The 26,268-nt window shown below is 44.8% G+C and overlaps 1 protein-coding gene across 2 annotated transcripts in view; it reads right to left on the bottom strand.

Moving 5' to 3' along the window:
* Positions 1-2,703: 2,703 nt before the first annotated feature.
* Positions 2,704-26,268, bottom strand: part of SUN2 (Sad1 and UNC84 domain containing 2) — a 99,296-nt gene continuing 75,731 nt past the window's right edge. For both annotated transcript variants that reach the window (XM_040408510.1, XM_040408509.1), the window contains 3 exons: positions 26,015-26,182; positions 24,410-24,502; positions 2,704-3,929 (listed from right to left, as the gene is read on the bottom strand). In XM_040408510.1, coding sequence (XP_040264444.1) covers positions 3,816-3,929; positions 24,410-24,502; positions 26,015-26,182 — 375 coding nt within the window. In that variant the 3' untranslated portion in view covers positions 2,704-3,815. The remainder of the gene's footprint in view (positions 3,930-24,409; positions 24,503-26,014; positions 26,183-26,268) is intronic.

Here is a 26,268-nt window from a genome sequence, read left to right on the forward strand (position 1 = left end):
CAGTACCTTGCAAAAGTATTCACCCCCTTGACTTTTTTCGTATTTTGTTACATTACAGCCTTAAGTTCAATTTTTTTTTTTTATCTGAATTTTATGTGATGGATCAGAACACAATAGTCTAAGTTGGTTAAGTAAAATAAGAAAAATATATATACAGTACAGACCAAAAGTTTGGACACACCTTCTCATTCAAAGAGTTTTCTTTATTTTCATGACTATGAAGGCATCAAAACTATGAATTAACACATGTGGAATTATATACATAACAAACAAGTGTGAAACAACTGAAAATATGTCATATTCTAGGTTCTTCAAAGTAGCCACCTTTTGCTTTGATTACTGCTTTGCACACTCTTGGCATTCTCTTGATGAGCTTCAAGAGGTAGTCCCCTGAAATGGTCTTCCAACAGTCTTGAAGGAGTTCCCAGAGATGCTTAGCACTTGTTGGCCCTTTTGCCTTCACTCTGCGGTCCAGCTCACCCGAAACCATCTCGATTGGGTTCAGGTCCGGTGACTCTGGAGGCCAGGTCATCTGGCGCAGCACCCCATCACTCTCCTTCATGGTCAAATAACCCTTACTTTCAAAGTTTTCCCAATTTTTCGGCTGACTGACTGACCTTCATTTCTTAAAGTAATGATGGCCACTCGTTTTTCTTTACTTAGCTGCTTTTTTCTTGCCATAATACAAATTCTAACAGTCTATTCAGTAGGACTATCAGCTGTGTATCCACCTGATTTCTCCACAACACAACTGATGGTCCCAACCCCATTTATAAGGCAAGAAATCCCACTTATTAAACCTGACAGGGCATACCTGTGAAGTGAAAACCATTTCAGGGGACTACCTCTTGAAGCTCATCAAGAGAATGCCAAGAGTGTGCAAAGCAGTAATCAAAGCAAAAGGTGGCTACTTTGAAGAACTTAGAATATGACATATTTTCAGTTGTTTCACACTTTTTTGTTATGAATAAAATTCCACATGTGTTAATTCATAGTTTTGATGCCTTCAGTGTGAATCTACAATTTTCATAGTCATGAAAATAAAGAAAACTCTTTGAATGAGAAGGTGTGTCCAAACTTTTGGTCTGTACTGTATATAAAAAAAATATTGTTTAGAAATAGAAAAACAGAAAATTGGCATGTGCGTATGTATTCACCCCCTTTGTTAGGAAGCCATAAAAAGCTCTGGTGCAACCAATTACCTTCAGAAGTCACATAATTATTGAAATGATGTCCTCCTGTGTGCAATCTAAGTGTCACATGATTTGTCATTACATATACACACCTTTTTTGAAAGGCCCCAGAAGCTGCAACACCTAAGCAAGAGGCATCACTAACCAAACACTGCCATGAAGACCAAGGAACTCTCCAAACAAGTAAGGGACAATGTTGTTGAGAGGTATAAGTCAGGGTTAGGTTATAAAAAAAATATATTAGAGACCTAAGGTAACCCTGGAGGAGCTGCAGAGTTCCACAGCAGAGACTGGAGTATCTGTACATAGGACTACAATAATCCGTACGCTCCATAGAGTTGGGCTTTATGGCAGAGTGGCCAGAAGAAAGCCATTACTTTCAGCTAAAAACAAAAAGGCACGTTGTGAGTTTGTGAAAAGGCTGTGCGTGATTTGAGGCTAGGATGGAGGTTCACCTTCCGGCAGGACAATGACCCTGAACACACACTGCTAAAGCAACACTTGAGTGGTTTAAGGGGAAACAAGGAATGGCCTAGTCAAAGCCCAGACCTCAATCCAATAGAAAATCTGTATTCAGACTTAAAGATTGCTGTTCACAAGCTCAATCCATCCAACTTGAAGGAGCTGGAGCAGTTTTGCAAGGAGGAATGGGCAAAAATCCCAGTGGTAAGATGTGGCAAGCTCATAGAGACTCATCCAAAGCGACTTGGAGCTGTGATTGCTGCAAAAGGTGGCTTTACGAAGTATTGACTTTAGGGGGGTGAATATTTATGCACATTGACTTTTTCTGTTATTTTGTCCTATTTGTTGTTTGCTTCTCAATAAAAAATAAATATCTTCAAAGTTGTGCTCATGTTCTGTAAATTAAATTATGCAAATTCTCAAACAATTCATGTTAATTCCAGGTTGTGAGGCACCAAAATATGAAAAAAAGTCAAGGGGGGGGCGTGAATACTTTTGCAAGGCACTGTATGTAGAATTGATGTATAATCAAATTCCTCCAGAGAATGGAAGGCTACATTTAGTCATTCTCTGTTCTGACAAGTAGATAACGCTGACTACAGGACTATCTTCTAAGTAAGAATGCCTGGGTATTTATTCCAGTACAAACACCACAGGATAGGGGTTAAGTGTCTGATTGGTGGGGGTCCGACCATATGGGCCCCAGGTATTCACGAGAACAGGTTCCTTGAGTTCCCGTTTGAATGAAGTGAAGGTCACACATGCGAACCATGGCATTCAAACCCATGGGACTGCTGGAGTTAGCCCAGTACTTGGTTCTCTCCAGCAGTCACAAGGAGTTGAATGGAGCAGTGGCGCGCAAGTGTGACCTCTGCTCTATTCAAACGGGGGTACACAGGGCCCCTGTTCTTGTGATTGCCGGGCGTCCCAGCAGTCTGATCCGCTCAGTTCTGACACTTAACTCCTATCCTGTGCAAAGGGACAACTCTTTGCACAAAAGTTTTCTAAACCAACACACAAGCCTTTTAAAATCTGACATGACTTTTTGATATGAATGTGTTTGCTTATAATACTGGGACAGATTTTAATAAAGCTGAACCACTACTGCAATGCAAAATGTATGTGTTAACATATTTTTCTGCTGTGATCAGTGTGCATTCTTTTTTTGGAAATGGTCTAATAATATATCGTATCTGTTTTGTTGCTCATCACTGGGTATTATGGGGAAATGAGTCCATAAACTCATTGTACACATCCAGGAACTGACTGCACCCTCCTGTGTTGATATCCAACATGTACCGTAGAATGATTTATGAATAAACCAAGGCAATGCATTTCCCTTATGTTACCGCTACAAAGATTAGTCGAAGAGTCTTGAAGAATAGCTAAGATTAAATTAACCATGACTATAGGCATCCTGTACCATGCGTCGTTAAAAAAAAAAAAAAAAACTGGTTAAAAGAGTACAATAGGTTCTATGAAAATACTTACAGAATTAAATACTGCCTTTTAGATGATAAGCAGGTAGATGGTATCAACAGTGCATAATTCAAGGCAGTTAAGTGCAAAAAGAACTATATACAGTTTAGTATACAATTTGTTTCCAGCTATCCTTGATGTTAAGGATACACAAGAGAACGAGCAGAATATCCTACGGGCAGTATAACGTTGTATTAAAATAATTTAAACAGTTTAAATAAACATGGCAGATTAGTTTAATTGGAAAATTTCCCAGATCAGATTCCATGCCCTATTATACTGTACATAGGTAATAACATTTATGCCCATCACTTAAATGAATATGGATCAAAGACCAAAAATGTTAAAATGTTGTATTCAGAAATGTTATGGAATCAACCTAACTGTAATTAATATTACAAGGTAGGTAATCATTTAGGTATACTGCAATTTCTCTTGTGTGTGCCAAGATTACTAATGCAATTCATATCAGGTATAGCAAAATAGTCAGCACATTTAAACCATTGGGTAGATCCCCTTGCAGAATATTGTCATAGCTCTTGTTCGGCAGCATATGTGTGGTGCTGTAAAGCAATAATACGTAATACTGTATCCAGTCAAGCAGCCAAGAGAGAATGGCCACCCAGTGCTTTAACATTACTTTGTGATCCTATTTCAGATCCATGACCGTATAATAATCTTCTACGGTTCAGTCTCACCGTGCACGCGAAAACGGTAGATACAGGTGTACTCTGGATGTCCCCAATTGCTCTGTATTCTCAGTTCTACCAAATCAAAGGAAGAAATGTTTTCTCCCTAATACAAAAGAAAATAAGATCAAAATGGACAAATACAAGAGACAGACGAAACCTATGGTGTGGTACAAATACACTTCTGTTGACATTTATTATTACCTACATGCAACAATATTTCAAGTGTAAGGAGACTTATAATGAAAAGGAGAGCAAAAAAATGTTGCGAGTTGCTGTAGACAACTAAGATTCATGGAACAAGTTACAAAGCTCAGAATATTACACCGGCTACAGATTTACAAATCCATTGCACAAGCGAATGATTGAGATACCTTCAGAATTAAAAGGGATGCCCCACAAAGAACGTTCATTACCTATCCATACTGGTAGGATCTCCACTAAACACTAGATAGGGGTCTTGAGCCCCTAGTTCCTCCTCACTGCATGACCAGAGAGGAGGAGCGTGAATGGAGCGGTGGTCACACATTCACCTTGCTGCTCAATTTATTGGTCCATGGAAGCAGACAAGCACTATGCTTAGCTGTTTGCAGCAATGCCATAGACTCTGAATGGACTGGCGAGACACATGCCCATTTCAAATGAATTCTGGTATGAATTTTATGAAATCCTAGCAGTTCCTTCCTTAAAGGGGATGTCTCACTTCAGCAAGTAGCATTTATCATATAGACAAAGTTAAAGAGGGTTATCCAAGACAAAAAAGGAAATGTGACACCAAAGATTTTATCTGCCAGTTAAAACCAGATAGTAACACATCTCCTTTTTATTTTCTGATTGCAGATTTTTTATTCGGTTTCTTGAACATGATTTTGGGGGCGGCCATCTTGCCTGAACTGTTCTTAACAGCATTTAGAAAGCATTAAGAAATTTGCTTTACGGCAGCCCCATGAGCCATAGATACAATGTACAGGAGCGGACCTCACTGACTTCTATGAAATGGTTTTCTAGGCATGATCTGTGACCTGTACGGAGGTCGGGGGAATAGATAAACTGTGATATCAAGTATTGAGAATGATGGATCCTGTATGTTCTATAGATAGGTGATATCTGTCATTCTAATTCTGCTTGTAATAAGCAGATATCTGCAGTAAAGTGATCTGTAAAGACCAAGAAGTGACGCCTATTATTAGGCTTAAAGGCCATTGTAAAAACTGGGGGATTTTATTGTTTTTGTATTACCGTATATACTCGAGTATAAGACGAGTTTTTTGGCACATATTTTTGTGCTCAAAAAGCCTTATACTTTATACATTGCCATAATACAGACCATGACATTTTGGGGGCCGGAGAAGCTGTTACTTAGCTTTACAGCTGCTCCGGTCAGCTCTGTTAAGCTTCCAGTAGGAGCGATTTGGCCGACCCGAAAATGCCGCGATTATATATGAAGGGGCCCCGCTCACATAACTGGCTTTGTGTGTAAAGTATTTTACTAGTGTGTGAAACAATCTCTCTCCTATTGATAACAGGTCCAGCCTCTGTACTCACTTTCACGATGAATGCACTGCAGCGAGCGGCCCGGCCGGCGCGTGACTGACGTCACTTAGTAACGCTCCTGCTTCCTGAAGTGGGAGGAGCGTTACTAAGTGACGTCAGTCACGCCCTCGCCGGCCAGCTAGCTCCCGCTCGCTGTAGTGCATTCATAGTGACAGTGAGTACAGAGGCGGCCATGTTATCAATAGGAGAGAGATTGTTTTACACACTAGTAAAATACTTTACACACAAAGCCAGTTATGTGCGCAGTTTAGGACACATGAGGGGACACATAGGGCCATGAGGGGGACCAGCATAAGATGCTATATGTACCCTAGTCTTATACTCGAGTCAATTATTTTTCCCATTTTTTGGGGGTAAAATTAGGGGCCTCGGCTTATATTCGGGTCGGCTTATACTCGAGTATATACGGTATTATAAAAATTGACATGGAAAATTAAAAATAACCACAAAATATTCTTTACAAAAATGTTACATAGTTGTTAAGGTTGGAAAAAGACAAAAGTCCATCAAGTCCAACCTGTAATCCTGCTATTTCGATCCACAGATGGATCCCTGAATCAATGTCCATTTTCCTTTCAAAAACAAGATTTTTGTGAAACTCACCTGTAAAATCTCTTTCTCGCCTAGTTCATTGGGGGGGACACAGGACCGTGGGTATAGCTGCTTGCTGCCATAACTAAAAACAACTACCTAAAACGCAACTTTTATTAAAGATCATTAAATACGGATCCCTTACAGGGGACCAATGAACACATGGACAAATACAGAATAGAGCTGTTCTGGACCAGGCAGACGGCAATTGCTAGTGGATAGAGAGATGGGGCAACACGTATGGATTGCTAATGTCTGTCCCTAGATATCCCTCAAATTATCCTCAGCCCAGAGATGAACCTGAGTGGTAGGAGCACTCTGTCCGCGTGCCTTAGCTACCTGTCCTTATAACGCCCTTGCTAAAGGTAAAATACCCAATACGTAATCTACCAAAGAAAATTTACCTGGGTCTCAGTATACACTAAGTATGATACACACTAAATAGATAATTATCGAGAACAGTATGGATATACAGTCCCGATCAAGGCATGATATTACGTTACTCGTCCCGACGCGTTTACCCTCCTCATCTAGAAGGTTCGTCAGAGGACACAAGTATCAAAAAATCTAATGTCATAACGTGTGTCAAGATACACCACAGATGCAGAGACAGAGACCAAACAAAATCGTAAATAAAACAAAACAAAACTGGAGCACCCACAAGCCAGCACTTGTCTATGAGAGTAAACACAAAATACGTGTAGCTACTATGTTTAGATAAATCGTACTGAATACCAGTGTAATACTTATCTGGTGGTGAACTTCAGTTTCAACTCACAGACCGATGGTGCATGGCTTGAGGTGCTCCAGGGGGCAGAAAAAGATGTGGCTCCAATTAGTCCATTCACATACACCCACTTTTAAACCCCAGAGGGAGGCGGTCCTATATTGTCATTAGCCAATCCTGGGCTAAACACATCGTCATGTGACTAGGCCATTGGGCGTGTTATGGGGCTCAGGTAATGTTTGGATTTGATTATATATAACTCCTACAAAAATGGATCACGGGATAAATGAGGTCCCAGTATGCAATAAGATAGTAGGGTGCTGCCTGCATAATTATGAGAAACTCCAAACAGACCATGCGATTGGAACGCACGCCTGCCCGAGTTACAGGGGGCGTGTCAAGATGGCCGTGCGTTCCAAACGAGTCCCAGGAGGTATACATGCGTTTCATCATTAGGTGCGCTCATACCGGAACTCAAGGGGCGTGTCAAGATGGCCGTGCGTTCCAGGGAGGTTCAATGATTGCCGTGCGCTCCATTATATTGACGCACACGCCCCTCGGAGCACATGACGCCGGTGAGTAAAGACATGCGTTCCATTCAAGCAGCCCAGGAGCGCACGTACAGGAAGTGACATGGAGTGCTTGCGTTCCATCATAGAAAGATCCCACATTTCGCCCCACCCACTCAAGGTATAGGTCTGGGGCCTTGGGCGGACCGTATATTAACCCTCTTAGTGCCAATTCAGTAGCCCACATCTCCGCTCTTAGACACAAGCGATTGTGGGGTTAGAGATTACTGGGGCAACATTGGGGTACATTTCTCTGAGTGTACATGGACACCACACTGTCTTTACCATGAAAAAGATATATACAATACAGAAATTGGCACTCAGATATGGAGCTAGCCTTACAATAATAAATTGACACTTCATGTGTCGATGTCTTATTCTATCAGTTGATGAGGGTGAAGACTATGAGTAAAGGGAGCTACCCTATGGACCAGGGAGTTAAATGACTTACAGGAAACATGAAAAGGTTAGTTTCTCATTCAACCCTCCCGGTGACTGTGAGCGGAACCTATAGATTCATTTAGTTTCTTTCTGAAGGATCCTGCGGTCCCAGTCACCTTTCCTGGGAGAGGGTCTTACCACTTCAAGGGCTGAGAAATTCAGGGACTTTGGGTCCCCACTATGGAATTCCCACATGTGGTTTGCTATGGGGGTGTCTTTCTTCTTTTTGATATCATTGATGTGATAAGGTGATGCTAGGGCGGGGGGGTGAGTACATCTGATACTCCAGGGTCCATCAGGAGAATTGGCCAGTACTTGCCAATAATTTCCCTGATTTCCTGGTTCCTTACGTCAAAGGTGAATATAATCCTGACAATGTCTCCATCTAGGTTCCCTGGGTACCAGGAGGGAGTTACGCTCGCACATCGCAGCGTTTTGAAAAGCCCCTCTCAAGACATGTTGTGGATAACCCCTCTTCCTAAAACGGTTTTGTAATTTTCTAGATTCATGGTGGAAACTCTCTGGATCTGAGCAGTTTCTCCTCATTCTGAGATACTGACCCCGGGGGATACCTCTTTTCAAGTTCGTGGGGTGATGGCTATCCCAGTGCAGCAGACTGTTTGTGGCAGTGGTCTTCCTGAAGGTAGTGGTGACAAGTCTATCGCCGACTTTGGTAACCCTGATGTCAAGAAAAGTTAGAGTATCTGGATGGAATTCAAAAGTGAAGGACAGTCCCAATTCATTTATAATCAGAGTTTTAACGAACGACTCAAATAAGGAGCTACCCGGCCTCTCAAACTCACTGACTTGCAAACTCACGTTCACTGATTTATATGATGAATACAAAAATAACATCAAATCCTGGTGGGAGATAAAATCCATAGAAAGCTACCTGGAACATAAAATTATCCCAAGAGGGTTGCGTATTGGGTATCACCCCGGCTGAGCGTGTACGCTCACCAGGACTACTAATACAGTGGGAACAGGAACTGACCAACAGCTCTCTTAGGTCAATGAATATACTTCTAGCGGAAGAAAAGGTATTCTTTGAAAAATCCTCAGAAAAACTAAGAGGCCTAATTGAATCAGCTATGTCTTTTAAAACTGACCCCGAGTTCAATAGGAGGGAATCCTCTCTACAGACGGAAGTGGAGAGATTTCAGGGACAAATAAAAGAAAGAAAACACAGACAATTCAATAAGGACCTAAGAGAGTTTAAGGAAAATAGGGCATATCAATTTGACAACAAGCCCCAGCTTCCCTCTGAGACAGACATTTCATCCTCGGAACAGGAGTTTGCCGATTCCGAGATTCCCTATACCAGAGGGATGAATAATTATAGACGAGGTCAGAGAGGAGGGGGTAGAGGACGTCATAATAACAGAAGATGGCCGAGATCAAATGGGCAGAGGGGGAGAGGTGGCGAATATCCATCACCCTCTCCCTCTCCCATACCCAATCCCGTACTAACTACTCAGGGGGATTTTTTAGCCAGGGGCGGCCCATACCAACTCAGAGACCGCACCTAGCCAGGGGGGGCATAGAGGAGAACGATCAATTACAAATCATTAATCTATCCTCACGCATCCTCAATGAAGCTGAAGAGACTCTCCTCAAGAAGGGATTGTCCTTCGTCCCCACAACGAGATCCAATCCCTTTGTGTGGATTAAGGACCTTCACCTCTTTTCAAGAAAATTGAAATGGCACAAGTTCATGAAGAACAACAATAGAATTACCTGTGAACAACTCGGTTTGCAAGAAAGTGAGTTTGCGGACTTTAGAGTATTTTTTGATTTACTGGAGGAAGGTTCTCGCACACCGGGCCAGGGTCCATTCACGGACCTTCGCCCTAAAAGTAAGAAACTACCTCCCCCTATGAATTACGACCATATAGATATCTTCCTTCAAATGGTTACTGAAGAAATTGAAAATGTATCCTCTCCTACATCCTATTTTCATAACCTCTCTGGACCTGAAACAGAGGCCCTTCGGAGCCTTGAGCAGGATACCTCAATAGTGGTCAAACCGGCCGACAAGGGGGGTAACCTCGTGATTATGGGACATCTACAATATAAGCAGATGTGTGAACGCCTATTAAATGACAAACAATGCTATCGGGTGCTGCCTTCGGACCCCACTGACATCTTCATGAGGGAGCTTACGTCTATACTGAATGATGGACTCTCCAATAAAGTCATCAATGACACTGAGTATCGCTTTCTGCTACCGAGCACACCCCAGACAGCCACCTTCTATGGATTACCCAAAATCCATAAGGGCGTATCACCTTTGAAGGGCCGCCCTATAGTGTCTGGGGTGGGCTCGATTATCCAGAACAGCGGTATTTACATTGATCAAGTGCTAAAAGGCTTCGTATCTGCTCTCCCGTCCTATACAAGGGATATGATGGACTTTTTAAGTAAAATAGAGACCATCAACATCGAAACATCATGCTCACTCGCGAGCATAGATGTTGAATCTCTTTATAGCTCCATTCCTCATGTTAAGGGCCTGATGGCAGCCACAGAGTTTCTCAAAACGAGGGCAGTTTGTCATAGTCCACACAATGCTTTTGTGGTGACCCTCCTAGACTTTGTTCTGACCCACAAATTCTTCCTGTTCGATGCACAGTTCTTCCACCAGCTCAGGGGGACCGCAATGGGGAGCCCCTGTGCCCCTACTTATGCTAACCTCCTCCTGGGCTGGTGGGAAGATAGAGTGGTCTTCCCTGATGTACAAACCTGGTGGGGTGATAAGATCGTCTTCTGGACACGTTATATATTGATGATGTGTTTATAATCTGGAATGGCGGTGCCGACGAATTTGAGTCGTTCGTTAAAACTCTGAATATAAATGAATTGGGACTGTCCTTCACTTTTGAATTCCATCCAGAGACTCTAACTTTTCTTGACATCAGGGTTACCAAAGTCGGCGATAGACTTGTCACCACTACCTTCAGGAAGACCACTGCCACAAACAGTCTGCTGCACTGGGATAGCCATCACCCCACGAACTTGAAAAGAGGTATCCCCCGGGGTTAGTATCTCAGAATGAGGAGAAACTGCTCAGATCCAGAGAGTTTCCACCATGAATCTAGAAAATTACAAAACCGTTTTAGGAAGAAGGGTTATCCACAACATGTCTTGAGAGGGGCTTTTCAAAACACTGCGATGTGCGAGCGTAACTCCCTCCTGGCACCCAGGGAACCTAGAGGCAAGGATGGAGACATTGTCAGGATTATATCCACCTTTGACGTAAGGAACCAGGAAATCAGGGAAATTATTGGCAAGTACTGGCCAATTCTCCTGATGGACCCTGGAGTATCGGTTGTACCCCCCCCCCCCCCGCCCTAGCATCACCTTTAGACGGGGTCGCTGTCTCCGTGACCGCCTAGTACATAGTCACTACACACGACCAGCTCTGGGGGGCACGTGGCTAGACCGGAAACCACTAGGCACGTTCCGGTGTGGGTCCTGTATGGCATGTAGCTATTTGAAAAACACTAAAGTTAACATCTGCTCGGTCACCAAGAAGAACTATGACATCAGAGATTTTATTAACTGTAGGAGCAAGCAGGTGGTATATCTCGCACAATGTACCTGCCCCAGGGACTATGTGGGAAAAACCTACAGGGAATTCCAGAGACGCATTCTTGAGCACATCCATGATATCAAAAAGAAGAAAGACACCCCCATATCAAACCACATGTGGGAATTCCATAGTGGGGACCCAAAGTCCCTGAATTTCTCAGCCCTTGAAGTGGTAAGACCCTTTCCCAGGAAAGGTGACTGGGACCGCAGGATCCTTCAGAAAGAAACTGAATGGATCTATAGGTTACATGTTTCCTGTAAGTCATTTAACTCCCTGGTCCATAGGGTAGCTCCCTTTACTCATAGTCTTCACCCTCATCAACTGATAGAATAAGACATCGACACATGAAGTGTCAATTTATTATTTTAAGGCTAGCTCCATATCTGAGTGCCAATTTCTGTATTGTATATATCTTTTTCATGGTAAAGACAGTGTGGTGTCCATGTACACTCAGAGAAATGTACCCCAATGTTGCCCCAGTAATCTCTAACCCCACAATCGCTTGTGTCTAAGAGCGGAGATGTGGGCTACTGAATTGGCACTAAGAGGGTTAATATACGGTCCGCCCAAGGCCCCAGACCTATACCTTGAGTGGGTGGGGAGAAATGTGGGATCTTTCTATGATGGAACGCAAGCACTCCATGTCACTTCCTGTACGTGCGCTCCTGGGCTGCTTGAATGGAACGCATGTCCTTACTCACCAGCGTCATGCGCTCCGAGGGGCGTGCGCATCAATATAATGGAGCGCACAACAATCATTGAACCTCCCTGGAACGCACGGCCATCTTGACACGCCCCCTGAGTTCCTGTAGGCGTGTGCTTCGGCACAGAGATGAAGCGCTCGCACGTTAGCACTGAATCTCCTTGGTACGCACGGCCATTGTGACACGCCCCTTGAGTTCCGGTATGAGCGCACCTAATGATGAAACGCATGTATACCTCCTGGGACTCGCTTGGAACGCACGGCCATCTTGACACGCCCCCTGTAACTCGGGCAGGCGTGCGTTCCAATCGCATGGTCTGTTTGGAGTTTCTCATAATTATGCAGGCAGCACCCTACTATCTTATTACATACTGGGACCTCATTTAGCCCGTGATCCATTTTTGTAGGAGTTATATATAATCAAATCCAAACATTACCTGAGCCCCATAACACGCCCAATGGCCTGGTCACATGACGATGTGTTTAGCCCAGGATTGGCTAATGACAATATAGGACCGCCTCCCTCTGGGGTTTAAAAGTGGGTGTATGTGAATGGACTAATTGGAGCCACATCTTTTTCTGCCCCCTGGAGCACCTCATGCCATGCACCATCGGTCTGTGAGTTGAAACTGAAGTTCACCACCAGATAAGTATTACACTGGCATTCAGTACGATTTATCTAAACATAGTAGCTACACGTATTTTGTGTTTACTCTCATAGACAAGTGCTGGCTTGTGGGTGCTCCAGTTTTGTTTTGTTTCATTTACGATTTTGTTTGGTCTCTGTCTCTGCATCTGTGGTGTATCTGTGACACACATGTTATGACATTAGATTTTTTGATACTTGTGTCCCCTGTCGAACCTTCTAGATGAGAAGGGGAAACGCGTCGGGACGAGTAACGTAATATCATGCCTTGATCGGGACTGTATATCCATACTGTTCTCGATAATTATCTATTTAGTGTGTATCATACTTAGTGTATACCGAGACCCAGGTAAATTTTCTTTGGTAGATTACGTATTGGGGATTTTACCTTTAGCAAGGGCGTTATAAGGACAGGTAGTCTAGGCACGCGGACAGAGAGCTCCTACCACTCAGGTTCATCTCTGGGCTGGGGATAATTTGAGGGATATCTAGGGACAGACATTAGGAATCCATATACGTGTTGCCCCATCTCTCTATCCACTAGCAATTGCCGTCTGCCTGGTCCAGAACAGCTCTATTCTGTGTTTGTCCATATGTTCATTGGTCCCCTGTAAGGGATCCGTATTTAATGATCTTTAATAAAAGTTACGTTTTAGGTAGTTGTTTTCAGTGATAGTGGTTTTGATTCTACAACTACCCTATAAATATTTTTCTTTGACGATAATAGCTGCTTGCTGCCACTATGAGGAGACACTAGGCTGAAAAGTGATAACTCCTCCCCTGCCGGCTATTCCCCCTCCAGCCTGGAGAAAGCATATCAGTTTGTGCCCAAGCAATAGGAGTAGGAGAAAAAAAAAAACATACGGTAAACAACCAATAACTGACCAATGCCAGTCGGATCGAACCAGAACTGAGGGCCATACTGGCTCCTCAACCACAATCATTTACGGCAAACAGAAATTACTGGGTGGGAGCTGTGTCCCCCAATGAACTAAGCGAGAAAGAGATTTTACAGGTGAGTTTTACAAAAAATCTCGTTTTCTCGCTAATATCATTGGGGGACACAGAACCGTGGGACGTCCTAAAGCAGTCCACGGGAAGGGAAACAAATAACACGCCCATGGACAAAAATGCCCATCCTCGAGGATGCGTAACCCACTGCCGCCTGCAAGGCCTTGCTGTCTGGAGCAGCATCCGCCGATGCCTAGGAAAGCACCTGGTAAAACTTGGTGAACGTGTGCCCGGAAGACCAAGATACTGCCTTCTACAACTGGAAAGCTGCTGCATGACGGAGATTAACCCAAGAAGCACCGACCGCTGGTGGGCCAAGACTCAGCTGGGCGGTGCCTTACCCCGGGAGCGGAATGCCCGCGCAACTGTTAAACAGATATACCTGAAAAACATCCCTTGGAGGCCATCAGCTTTGACAAGGACCTCCAGGAAAAAATTGGTAAAAGTCTGTACGGCGGTAAGTGCTAGTCATGGACAAGCAAACCTCAGAGGCCAAATCACATGGCTGATGGAGAGCTCGGTCTGTATAATGCAGGGGAGAAAGAAGAGAAATCCATGTCTATGATGACGTGGAAGGGCGACAACCTTCTGCAAAGAAAGAGGATACTGGGCGGAGCACTGCCTTATGTTCATGATAAAAGAAAAGAAAGTACATACAAGAAGGCATATCAACTCCGAAAAACGCCACCAAAAACAGCTGTCTCCTGGCCGCAACTGTGGAAGTAGAACTAAAAATCCAGGTCCGCAGGATCCTCCTCTGGCCAAGAGAACGCCCCCTAGGAAGCGGAATATTGGTAGACCAATGCCCTTATAGCCGTAGAGGCTTTTGGTGAGATTTCTAGCGAGAAAAGCTGCATGAGAAACCACCGAGAAGAAAACGCCTGAGCCAGGCATGCCCCACTGCAGGCCAAAGAACCAATATCTCGGCGAAAGGTAAAATTAAAGCTGATGAGAGCATCACCGGTGAAGAGAAGCCCCGTCAGTGACCATATATCGACAATGTGGCAACCCTGCCTGGAAGGGCAGAGGAGTGGAACAAAGATGAGAGAAATACTCTTGCCGGGTGGAGTGCGATTACAACGTCCAACGCCTCCACTGTACCTGAGGAACCCTGGGCACGTGGAAAAAATAGAGATGGGCTTCCAGAGTCGTACAACCCATGGCTACTGGTCAGTTAGACAGAAGGAGAAGGTGATCCCTTATCCAGCTTGAGGAGGGACAGGGAAGGAAAAGTGTGTTCCGTTCAGGGACGAAACCCCTACTGGCGGTGGCAAGGCGTGACAGACACCCGCTCTACTCGTCGTGGGAAGACTCTTAGTCCACCCTCGGAATGAGCAGTGAAAGAATGACCACCATTGGCTTGAGGTGACGTAGACATTACTCATATCTGAAGAGAGGTAGCACCGATGGCGTCATGGCATCAACTATTAGAACCCAAGTCTCGCTTATAACGGCAATCTAGTGGTTGACGAGTGCCGCAGGGACTAAGCTACCCAGTAGAACGCACCTGAAGGTAGGTGCTGATCAGCAATGGCAATTATGTCATCTCCACACCCAAGTTGACGACAGAAGGACAACAGTTGTCAGAGCAAAGGTCACTTATAGGTAGTGTAAACCAGAAAGAGGCCAGAGCTAAAGAGAGACTGGCGCTCTACAGAATCTAGTGGTAATGCAATACTCCGCCTGAAGAGGATGCCATACGAGGGAAGCCACAAGAGTAATGCTAATGCCATACTCCAGCTGAGGAGGAGGCCACACTGTAGAGGCCACTGATTCCAGTGTTAGAAGAATCAGTCACCTGACAAAAGAGCTTTGCAGTAGGAACCCTAGCATGTAATGGTGATGCAAACACCCCTTGTGCAGTAGGAGCTACTGCATGCTCCGCCAGCGTAAAACTGAGGGGGAGGCCTGAGGACATCCAGTAAAAGTCATGGTACCATGCTGTCCCAGTTAGTAGAGCTAACCTTAAGCCCTCCACCTGAAAAGGGCGATGAACAGGAGCAACCGCCGAAGCAGTGTCAGGGTAGAACCCCTACCTGAGGGGGGCTGCCCCACTACAGTGACAACGATCATCTAGCCCTAGCGTGAAGACTTCCCCTGCGAAGGAAAACCCATTGTAGTAGTCACTGCAGAGTGCCAGCATAACACCCTCACCTAGATAAGGAAGAGTGGTGGACAAAGAATCCAGAGTCAGTGGAATACTCTGCTTGCTGGATCGTAATCACAGTATTCTGTGTAATGTGACTGACCTGAACGGTGGAAGCCCATGGGGATGGGGGGTCTCCAGGACACATAAGTCTTGCTGGGTGACCCCCCTGAGAGCACAAAGGTCGACATTTTTGTGCCCCCACCAGTGCCGGAAGAAAGGAAGGATACAATATGGAAGTAGCCATAGTATCCAGTGCCCGTATCCATATGCCACTAGATGGAGAGTACCAGGCACCAGCGGGTACCGACTGTTGCCACGGACCACCTGTGAAGGAAGCCAAGGCATGTAGTGTCATGGCGTAGTTGAATTATAGCATGCAAAGATGCTTAGTGATTCCCCCGTTAATGGATCATTTGTAGAGGGTAATACCACAGGAAGGATGTGATGGCAAATGACTGATGGAAAAGCATCCAGTGGTAGTGCAATCCTCTGGTTAAGGAAGGGGGTAGCGCGATAGTCTGAACCGCAATCCACGGAAGTGTAATTACCCCACCTATGGAGGGGGGTAATGCCTATGGTAAGCACTGCACTCAGTGGCAGTGCAATCACTCCACCTATGACAGGGAGTAACATATCCAGCAAGTACTGTAACCCGAGGTAGTGCAAGTACAGCACCTATCGAAGGGGGTAACGCACACAGCAGGAACTTGCATATGACGAGTTCTGTACCCGGTGGGAAGTGCAATTACTTCACCCAAGTAAGGGGGCAATGCATACGTAAACACTGCAACGGCAGTGAGAATGCCATAATGCCACCTATACAAGAGACTAATGCATACTGACAGTACTGTGCCCAGTGGAACTGCAATTCCGCCACCTACGAAACGGGGGACGCCTATGGCTGGCATTGAGACCAGTGCTAGTGCGGTCAGTCCACCTAAGAAAGGAGGTAATACCTAAGGTAAGTACTGTATCCAGTAGAAGTGCAAATACCGCCTAAGAAAGGGGGTAATGCATACACCAGTACCGCTGGCTAGCATGGACGTAATCTTGGAAGATTGAACCGGATTCATGTCAGAGTCCGAATAACTGATCTCCCCCCTCCCCCCGGAAACTAACCCCTCCAGTGAGGGAGGGTTCTGAGCGTGATCCTAGGGCGGAAGGGTGGGGTGCGGAGGTGAGCCAGGAGGAATTATGTCCTTCTCTGGCCCGCACGTGCGCAGTTCCACCTCTCAGCCTCTAGCCCAGGCTGCGCCGGTGTTGATATAACAACCAAACTACCTTGGGGGTGGAATGGAACTCCTAAAGGTCCACTTACCGGATTGTGCAGGCGGTGGTTTATCAACCAAACGACCCGGGAGGGTGGATTGGGAACTTCCAGAGGTCCTCCATTGTATTGCGCAAGAGGAAAAATATCAAACGACCCAGGAGGGTGGATTGGGAATCCTTCAGATGTACTCCACTGGCTTTGCGCAGGTGGAGCATTATCAACCAAACTGCCTCAGAGGGCGGATTGGGAATCCATCAGATGTACTCCACTGGATTTGCGCAGGTGGAGCATTATCAACCAAACGGCCTCAGAGGGCGGATTGGGAATCCTTCAGATGTCCTCCACTGAATTTTCGCAGGTGGAGCATTATCAACCAAATGGGCGATTGTGAAAAATCCTACACTATCCAGGATAGGGCACAGGCCCAGTTGGTACACACAGCCAGGGTGATCCTGCGGTGATGTGGGCTGAGGAGGGCAGGATCTGTATGGGCGCACTTTTTTTTTTTTTTTTTTCTTTTGGTGAGGACCTAGCCTCAAATGGACAAGAGGCAAGAAGGGCTGAATATTGCAATATTAACCCCTTCAGGACCGGGCTCATTTTCACCTTAAGGACCAGGCCATTTTTTGGAAATCTGACCAGTGTCACTTTAAGTGCTAATAACTTTAAAACGCTTTGACTTATCCAGGCCATTCTGTTTTTTCGTCACATATTGTACTTCATGACACTGGTAAAATGAAGTCAAAAAAATTATTTTTTTTGCACAAAAAAATACCTAATTTACCAAAAATTTGGAAAAATTAGCAAATTTAAAAGTTTCAGTTTCTCTACTTCTGTAATACATAGTAATACCCCAAAAAATTGTGATGACTTTACATTCCCCATATGTCTACTTCATGCTTGAATTATTTGGGGAATGATATTTTATTTTTTGGGGATGTTATAAGGCTTAGAAGTTTAGAAGCAAATCTTGAAATTTTTCCGAAATTTACAAAAACTAAATTTTTAAGGACCAGTTCAGGTCTGAAGTCACTTTGCGAGGCTTACATAATAGAAACCACCCAAAAATGACCCCATCTAAGAAACTACACCCCTCAAGGTATTCAAAACTGATTTTGCATACATTGTTAACCCTTTAGGTGTTGCACAAGAGTTATTGGCAAACGGGGAGGAAATTTGAGAATTTCATTTTTTTTGTCTAATTTTTCCTTTTAACCCATTTTTTCCACTAACAAAGCAAGGGTTAACAGCCAAACAAGACTGTATCTTTATTGCCCTGACTCTGACGTTTACAGAAACACCCAATATGTGTCCGTAAACTACTGTACGGCCACACAGAAGGGCGTAGAGTGAAAGGTGCGCCGTTTGGTTTTTGGAAGGCTGATTTTTATGGACTGGTTTATTTACACCATGTCCCATTTGAAGCCCCCCTGATGCACCCCTAGAGTAGAAACTCCATAAAAGTGACCCCATCTAAGAAACTACACCCCTCAAGGTATTCAAAACTGATTTTACATACGTCATTAACCCTTTAGGTGTTGCACAAGAGTTATTGGCAAATGGAGATGAAATTTGAGAATTTCATTTTTTTGCCTAATTTTCAATTTTAACCCATTTTTTCCACTAACAAAGCAAGGGTTAACAGCCAAACAAGACTGTATCTTTATTGCCCTGACTCTGCTGTTCACAGAAACACCCCATATGTGGCCGTAAACTACTGTACGGCCACACAGCGGGGCGTAGAGTGAAAGGTGCGCCGTTTGGTTTTTGGAGGGCTAATTTTTGCTGGACTGTTTTTTTTACACCATGTCCCATTTGAAGCCCCCCTGATGCACCTCTAGAGTAGAAACTCCATAAAAGTGACCCCATCTAGGAAACTACACCCCTCAAGGTATTCAAAACTGATTTTACAAAAGTTGTTAACCCTTTAGGTGTTCCACAAGAGTTAATGGAAAATAGAGATTCAATTTCAAAATTTCACTTTTTCGGCAGATTTTCGATTTTAATATTTTTTTTCCAGTAACAAAGCAAGGGTTAACAGCCAAACAAAACTCTTTATTTATGGCCCTGATTCTGTAGTTTACAGAAACACCCCATATGTGGTCGTAAACTGCTGTACGGGCACACGGCAGGGCGCAGAAGGAAAGGAACACCATATGGTTTCTGGAAGGCAGATTTTGCTGGATTGTTTTTAGACACCATGTCCCATTTAAAGCCCCCTGATGCACCCCTAGGTTAGAAACTCCAAAAAAGTGACCCCATTTTGGAAACTACGGGATAAGGTGGCAGTTTTGTTGGTACTATTTTAGGGTACATATGATTTTTGGTTGCTCTATATTACACTTTTTGTGAGGCAAAGTAACAAAAAATAGAAATTCAGAAATTTCATCTCCATTTGCCATTAACTCTTGTGGAACACTTAAAGGGTTAACAAAGTTTGTAAAATCAGTTTTGAATACCTTGATGGGTGTAGTTTCCAAAATGGGGTCATTTTTTGGAGTTTATACTCTAGGGGTGCATCGGGGGGGGGCTTCAAATGGGACATGGTGTCAAAAAAACAGTCCAGCAAAAACTGCCTTCCAAAAACCATATGGCATTCCTTTCCTTCTGCGCCCTGCCGTGTGCCCGTACAGCAGTTTACGACCACATATGGGGCATTTCTATAAACTAAAGAATCAGGGCAATAAATATTGAGTTTTGTTTGGCTGTTAACCCTTGCTTTGTTATGGGAAAAAATGAATTAAAATGGAAAATTTGCCAAAAAATAGCTGTTTTGGCACTGTTTTTATTTTTTATTATTTACAACGTTCATCTGACAGGTTAGATCATGTGCTATTTTTATAGAGCAGGTTCTTACGGACGTGACGATACCTAATATGTATACTTTTTTATTTATTTAGGTTTTACACAATAATATCATTTTTGACACAAAAAAAAAACATGTTTTAGTGTCTCCATTGTCTGAGAGCCATAGTTTTTTCAGTTTTTTGGCGATTGTCTCAGGTTGGGTATCATTTTTGCGGGATGAGATGACGGTTTGATTGGCACTATTTTGGGGTGCATATGACTTTTTGATCGCTTGCTATTACACTTTTTGTGATGTAAGGTAACAAAAAAATAGCTTTTTTGACACCGTTTTTATTTAATTTTTTTTACAGTGTTCACCTGAGGGGTTAGGTCATGTGGTATTTTTATAGATCAGGTTCTTACGGACATGGCAATACCTAATATGTCTACCTTTTTATAATTTATCAGGGTTTTACACAATAATATCATTTTTGAAACAAAAAAAAATCATGTTTTAGTATCTCCATAGTCTGAGACCCATAGTTTTTTTATTTTTTGGGCCATTGTCTCATGTAAGGGCTCATTTCTTGCGGGATGAGGTGACGGTTTGATTGGTACTTTTTTGGCGTACATGCGACTTTTTTGATCACTTTTATTACCTTTTTTGGGAAGTAATGTGGGCAAAATTTCAATTTCCTCATAGTTTTTATTTTTTTATTTTTATGGCGTTCACCGTGCGGGGAAAGTAACATGACCGTTTTATAGATCAGGTCGTTACGGACGCGGCGATACCTAATATGTGTAGTGTATTTTATTTTTTTTATTTTTATTCAGTGATAAACTTTTTTTAACTTTTTTTTTGACCCAGACCCACTTGGTTCTTGAAGATCCAGTGGGTCTGATGTCTGTATAATACAGTACAGAACAATATATATTGCACTGTACTGTATTTTACTTACACTGAACAGATCTATGCCTTTTAGCATAGATCTGTTCAGCACCATGGACAGCAGGACGCCTGAGAGGCGTCCTGTTGCCATGGGAACCTTCCCCGTCTGCTCAGTACTGGTCAGAACTGCGCAGACGGGGAAGGGTAAGCACAGGGCTGAGGGGGGCTCTCTCCCTCTCCCATCGGGGGGCTGCAAAGGCACAGCAGCCCCCCGATGGGAGAGGGAGGGAGCTCCCTGCGCTGTTAACCTTTTCCATACAGCGGTCCGTACGGACCGCTGTATGGAAAGGGTTAAACGGCTGACATCGCATCGCAGATGTCAGCCGTTTATACCAGGGTGCCAGCAATGTGCTGGCACCCTGGTATACCCACTAGACGCCAACGATCATTGAAAGGGAGGCGGGCGGGGGATCGCGATCCCGCCTGCCGCACCGCCCGCCTCCCGCACCTTACCGCACATCCCGCACCCCCCCTGCACCACCCGCCAACATATCATCATTCAGGGGTGCAGGGGGGGTGAAAAAGCTTTATTTTAGACATACTAAAGTTTCTGATCCCCGCAGTCAGGGAAACCGCAGAAAGCGCTACAAACCGCAGGTCTGAATTGACCTGCGGTTTGCAGCGATCGCCGATAGGGGGGGGTCACAGGACCCCCCTCGGCATTGACCCAAGGTGCCTGGCTGTGTGTGACAGCCGGGATCTCAGCGCTGTCACCATGTCTGCAGACATGGTGACAGTTTACAGCCATGACGTGTATACTCATCATGGCGCGCTAAGTAGCAGTGCTCCATGACGAGTATACTCGTCATAGGTCGGGAATATTTTCACAGTATCTCCTTCTCTGATCGCTTCCCTGACAGGAATTGGGGCGATCAGAGAAGGAGAAGCACATAGTCCCTCCCTAACCCCCCCTTACCTGCCCCGATGCGCTGCGATTGGTCCCTCTGCAGTAATGGACCAATCACAGCGATCGTGGGCGGGTCAGAGCTCCAATACAGCTCCTGCCGGCTTCTCTGGTTGCCTAGCAACCCCAGCACGCCGGCTTCACTGGAGCTTCAGCACTTCGCTCCCTGCGCTGACAGTGAAAGCCGATCACGTACATGCACGTGGGGATGCGGTGAGGCACCACATTCACCCACGTACATGTACGTGATGTTGCGTGAAGGGGTTAAGGCACATTGTGCCTGCAGATAGAAACCCAGGATAATCTGGTGCCGGCCTCAAAGAGGTGGCTGGGCAGGAAGGGTTAAACTACCCAAGAATCGGGATGGACCCGCCCCCCCATACCTGAGGGTGGAAGTTGCGGCCGCAAAAGCCGGGGAACTGAAGGTTTTACGCAGGCCGACCGGGACTCACCGCCAGCCGGAACACAGCGGTACCTGGATCGGTGCACGGAATGCGGCCGCCTGTGCCCACTGGCCGCGTAAGACCACCCCGTGGGCTCGAAAGAAAACAGCGCGGCCCGGAGAAGAAATCGGTAGGCCCGAATGAAGCCGGGGCCTAGATTTTGCGACGCCCGGCTGACTGGGATATTCGTTCTGCCGCCGGGAAACAGAGGAATCCAGAACGGCACTAGCAGGCACCCGGGATGTATACCGGCCGAGGAGGTGCGGCGCTTGGACGACTGGGGGGCCCGGAATGGAGCGCAGAAGGCGCCCGTTTGTAGCTTGCTGAATGTCCCCTGCCCTGATATGCGCCGCGTCTAGATCGGAGGGGGGTGGGGAGAAGGAATCTAAGATGCCGCCGCCAGGTTTGAGATTAACCCCTTTATTGCCCAATTTGTGAGGTGAGATGGGCGACGGGTGGAGGATTCGCTACCCCCTTAAGAAAGGGGCCATGGTGTGAGGGGGACAAGGAGGGTAATAATACTCACCTGTCTTCATCTGTGGTCTTCACCCTTAGTCTTGTACCAGCAGGGCAAACCTACGACCGCTGGCACCAGGCATCAGGGGTCCGGGCAGAGAAGGACTGGAGAGGAGGTGGCCCTCTTGCTGGTGGGAAGCAGGGGAGCGAGGCTGCCCTGGTCCGCTTTGTCTTCTTGGGGGAGGCAGGGCGGTGGAACAAGCAACACCTGCCAGCCTCCCAGGGAGACAGGGACGCCAAGCGTTCCTGTGCCCCATGCAGGAAATCCTGTAAAAAATATCAAAATGAAAAAAATCTAAAGAGCCACCCAGCAAAGCAGGGAGGTCTGCCTCCTACGACACTAAGCTAAAAACTGATATGCTCTCTCCAGGCTGGAAGGGGTATAGCCGGCAGGGGAGGAGTTATCACTTTTCAGCCTAGTGTCGCCTCCTAGTGGCAGCAAGCAGCTATACCCACGGTTCTGTGTCCCCCAATGATATGAGCGAGAAAAGGGGTTGAACCAAAGGCAAGGGGTGTGTAGAACAAGATTTCTACACATTGTCATAAGCCTCAATGTTATTTTGAATTAAAAAATCATCTAAACCTTTTTTGAAGCCATTTCCTGTATTTGCTGTCTCATGCGGCAGGCTATTCCACAGATTCACAAATCTTGCTGTAAAGAATGCTTGTCGCCTCTTAGGACTGAATCTTTTTTTCTCCAGTCGTAGGCTCCAGTGGCCCCTTGTTTTTTTAGGGGGTTTAACACAGAATAGCTTCCCTTGATATTTTTTGTATGGTCCTTTTATATATACTTTCCTGGTCCCCTCTGCTGGGTTCAGGCTCCATTTCTTCCCGGCCGTCTCTGTAGCTCCTCGATGCAACATCCTGTTGACGGGCATCACATGATCGCTGTAGCCAATCACTGGACGCAGGAGTGACCTGTCACCCATGCAGCACATGACTCAGTGACATGGTGCATGGATGACAGATCACAGCTGTAGCCAATGATTGGCTGTAGTGGTCATGTGTCGCCCATCAACAGGATGTTGATGCCAGAACATCGCAGAGCTGCAGAGGCGGCCAGGGAGCAATGGAGCTGGAACCCAGTAGTGGGGACCAGTAGTGGGGACCAGGTATATATGAACCCTACACTTTCTGTGTTTTTTTTTTAAGTCTTAGATAGCTCTTAATACAAGACACTTACTAATGTATTGTGATTGTCCATATTGCCTTCTTTGCTGGCTTGATTCATTTCTCCATCACATCATACACTGCTCTGCTCGTTTGCAGGGTTACAACCACCCTACAATCCAGCAGCTGTGGCAATTCCTGAACACTATAGGTGGTCGGGACCGTGAATAGATATGCATGTGCAGCAGCAGCTCTTGTCCTGGCCACCTCGTTTCTGCGCTGCAGCGGTGGCCGTAACACCTGGAAATTAACAGTGTACAATGCGATGGAAAAATGAATCAAGCCAGCAAAGGAGGCAATATGGAGCATCACAATACATTAGTAAGGGCCTTGTATTAACTTTGTCGACATAATGAATGCCATTTGCACAAATGAGACAACCCCTTTAATCACCACCTTTTCTTTAAACCTAGATTGCCTCATATTGCAATTATAGCTGAGAAATCTATAATCTAACAAGAAATCTTCTGTATGTTCTTCAATCAGCCTCTGAAATTTTATAAAAATGACTGGACAGTCACTTTAATGGACTTTTAAACAGCTAAGCAAAAATATATTTATTACCTTTAAAGAAAAAGTCTGTATTGGATTTCCATTTTGATTGTAAGTGAAGTTCCCAAGAAGTACCCCTTCTTTCTGTGTCTCTTCTTCCAAACCCTGTAGGATTTTTAATAATGAATTATAGTGTATTCCATCCTTTAAATGGAGCCTGTCAGCAGTTTTGATCATGTTAAACTGTTGACAGCACTAGCTAGGGGCTGAGGATGGCAGCATAAACATACCAGTTGTGGATTTTTTTCTCATCAGGATAATGTGAATATGAAATTTTATTCTGAAAATTCCGCTCAAGCAAATGTGGGGCTTCACTGAAGTTTTCTCTGCATTGGGTTGTTTCACAGGCCCTCCCCTCTGGCTGACGGGTGTGCTGGTCTCCTGGTTGGATGCTACAGCTGTCACTCACAGCAGAGGGGAGGAACTGTGAACCACTGCACCCAGGGCACTTGCAAAAGCAGAGTCTATTAACTTTATAAAACTTCATATTCACTACTCCTGATGAGAAAAGCTCCACAAAAGTTATGTTTGTACCGCTCTCCCCAGCCCCTACCTAGTGCTGTTAAAAGTTTAACATGGTCAAAACTACTGATAAACTGCCTTTAAGTGATAAAATTGGAAATGATCCGTGAAGTGAAATAGGTGTGTAAAGGCTGTATTACACAGCCTGATGTTGCAGACGATTGCCGGGAGGATAATAGTCTGCTCACTAGCGGAGGAAACCGCTGCTATTACAAGCAGTGATCTCCTACAAAGCAGATTATGATCAGACACCACAATCTGCCGTCTGCAAATGATAATTTTTTTAACATGTCAAAATTTTTGGATTGCCCAGGAATCGAGCGTTCATCAGGAAATTGGCAGCAGTATTACACTGCCGGACGAAGGTTCGTTAGTGATTATCTGCCGAAAAATCTGTCAGTTTAATACAACCTTAAGACCAAAATGTTTGATAACAGCCAGACTATAATAAGATTTCCTTCATACGCCTCTATAAGCACATACTTCCTACAAAAATATTTTGGTAGCTCTCCTTATTTACTGTATTTTTTGGACTATAAGACGCATCAGACTATAAGATGCACCTAGGATTTTGAGGAGGAAAATAAGAAAAAAAAAAATCATCAGACCCTCAATCCTCATCAGACCTCAGATCAGACCCCAAAATGAGACCCCCAAGCTCAATCAGACCTCAGATCAGCCCCCAAAATCAGCCCCCCAAGCTCTTATCAGACCTCAGATCAGACCGCCAAGGTCCATCAGACCTCAGACCAGTCCCTCATCAGATCCCCAAGCTTCATCAGCAATGAGAAGCTTTAAATCTTAGTCCATGGAGCAGCTCTCACACAACCAGCTCTTTTTCGGTCTTTACTTTGTAGTAGTATATGAGGCCAAAAGAGCAGGTGTCCAGCAGCTAGGGAGCATACAGCCATCACTTAGGGGTCTCAGGCTGCGAAAAATCCAGTAGCAATAGTCCATATGAGGGCAGTACCAGACACATATGTTTAGTGAGGCCCAGTGATAGATGCCACTTTTTTACTGATTAACTAATATTTTACATATATATCAATGTAAGGGACATAGACACAGCAGTCGATTTTAAGAAAGGTTACTTACATAAACAGAGAAATCCTTAGGTGCACTTGCAATTGTGGACTTTGGTGACAAGGATCGAGGAATATGATCCAGCGTCACTGCTGTTGGTCTGATTCTACTAGAAAGGCGGATAACTGCGTAGCCTTGAGAACCTCTGAATGCCCAGCAGTTACCTGGGTTTGAATCCGGCTTTAAAAAAAAAATACTTGACATTTAAATTTCATGGAAAAAATGTTGAACATTTGTGAAACATGTTAAATTCCTGAAATTGGAAC

The sequence above is a fragment of the Bufo bufo genome, chromosome 9 (assembly GCF_905171765.1).
Source record: "Bufo bufo chromosome 9, aBufBuf1.1, whole genome shotgun sequence".
Taxonomy (NCBI): Eukaryota; Metazoa; Chordata; class Amphibia; order Anura; family Bufonidae; genus Bufo; species Bufo bufo.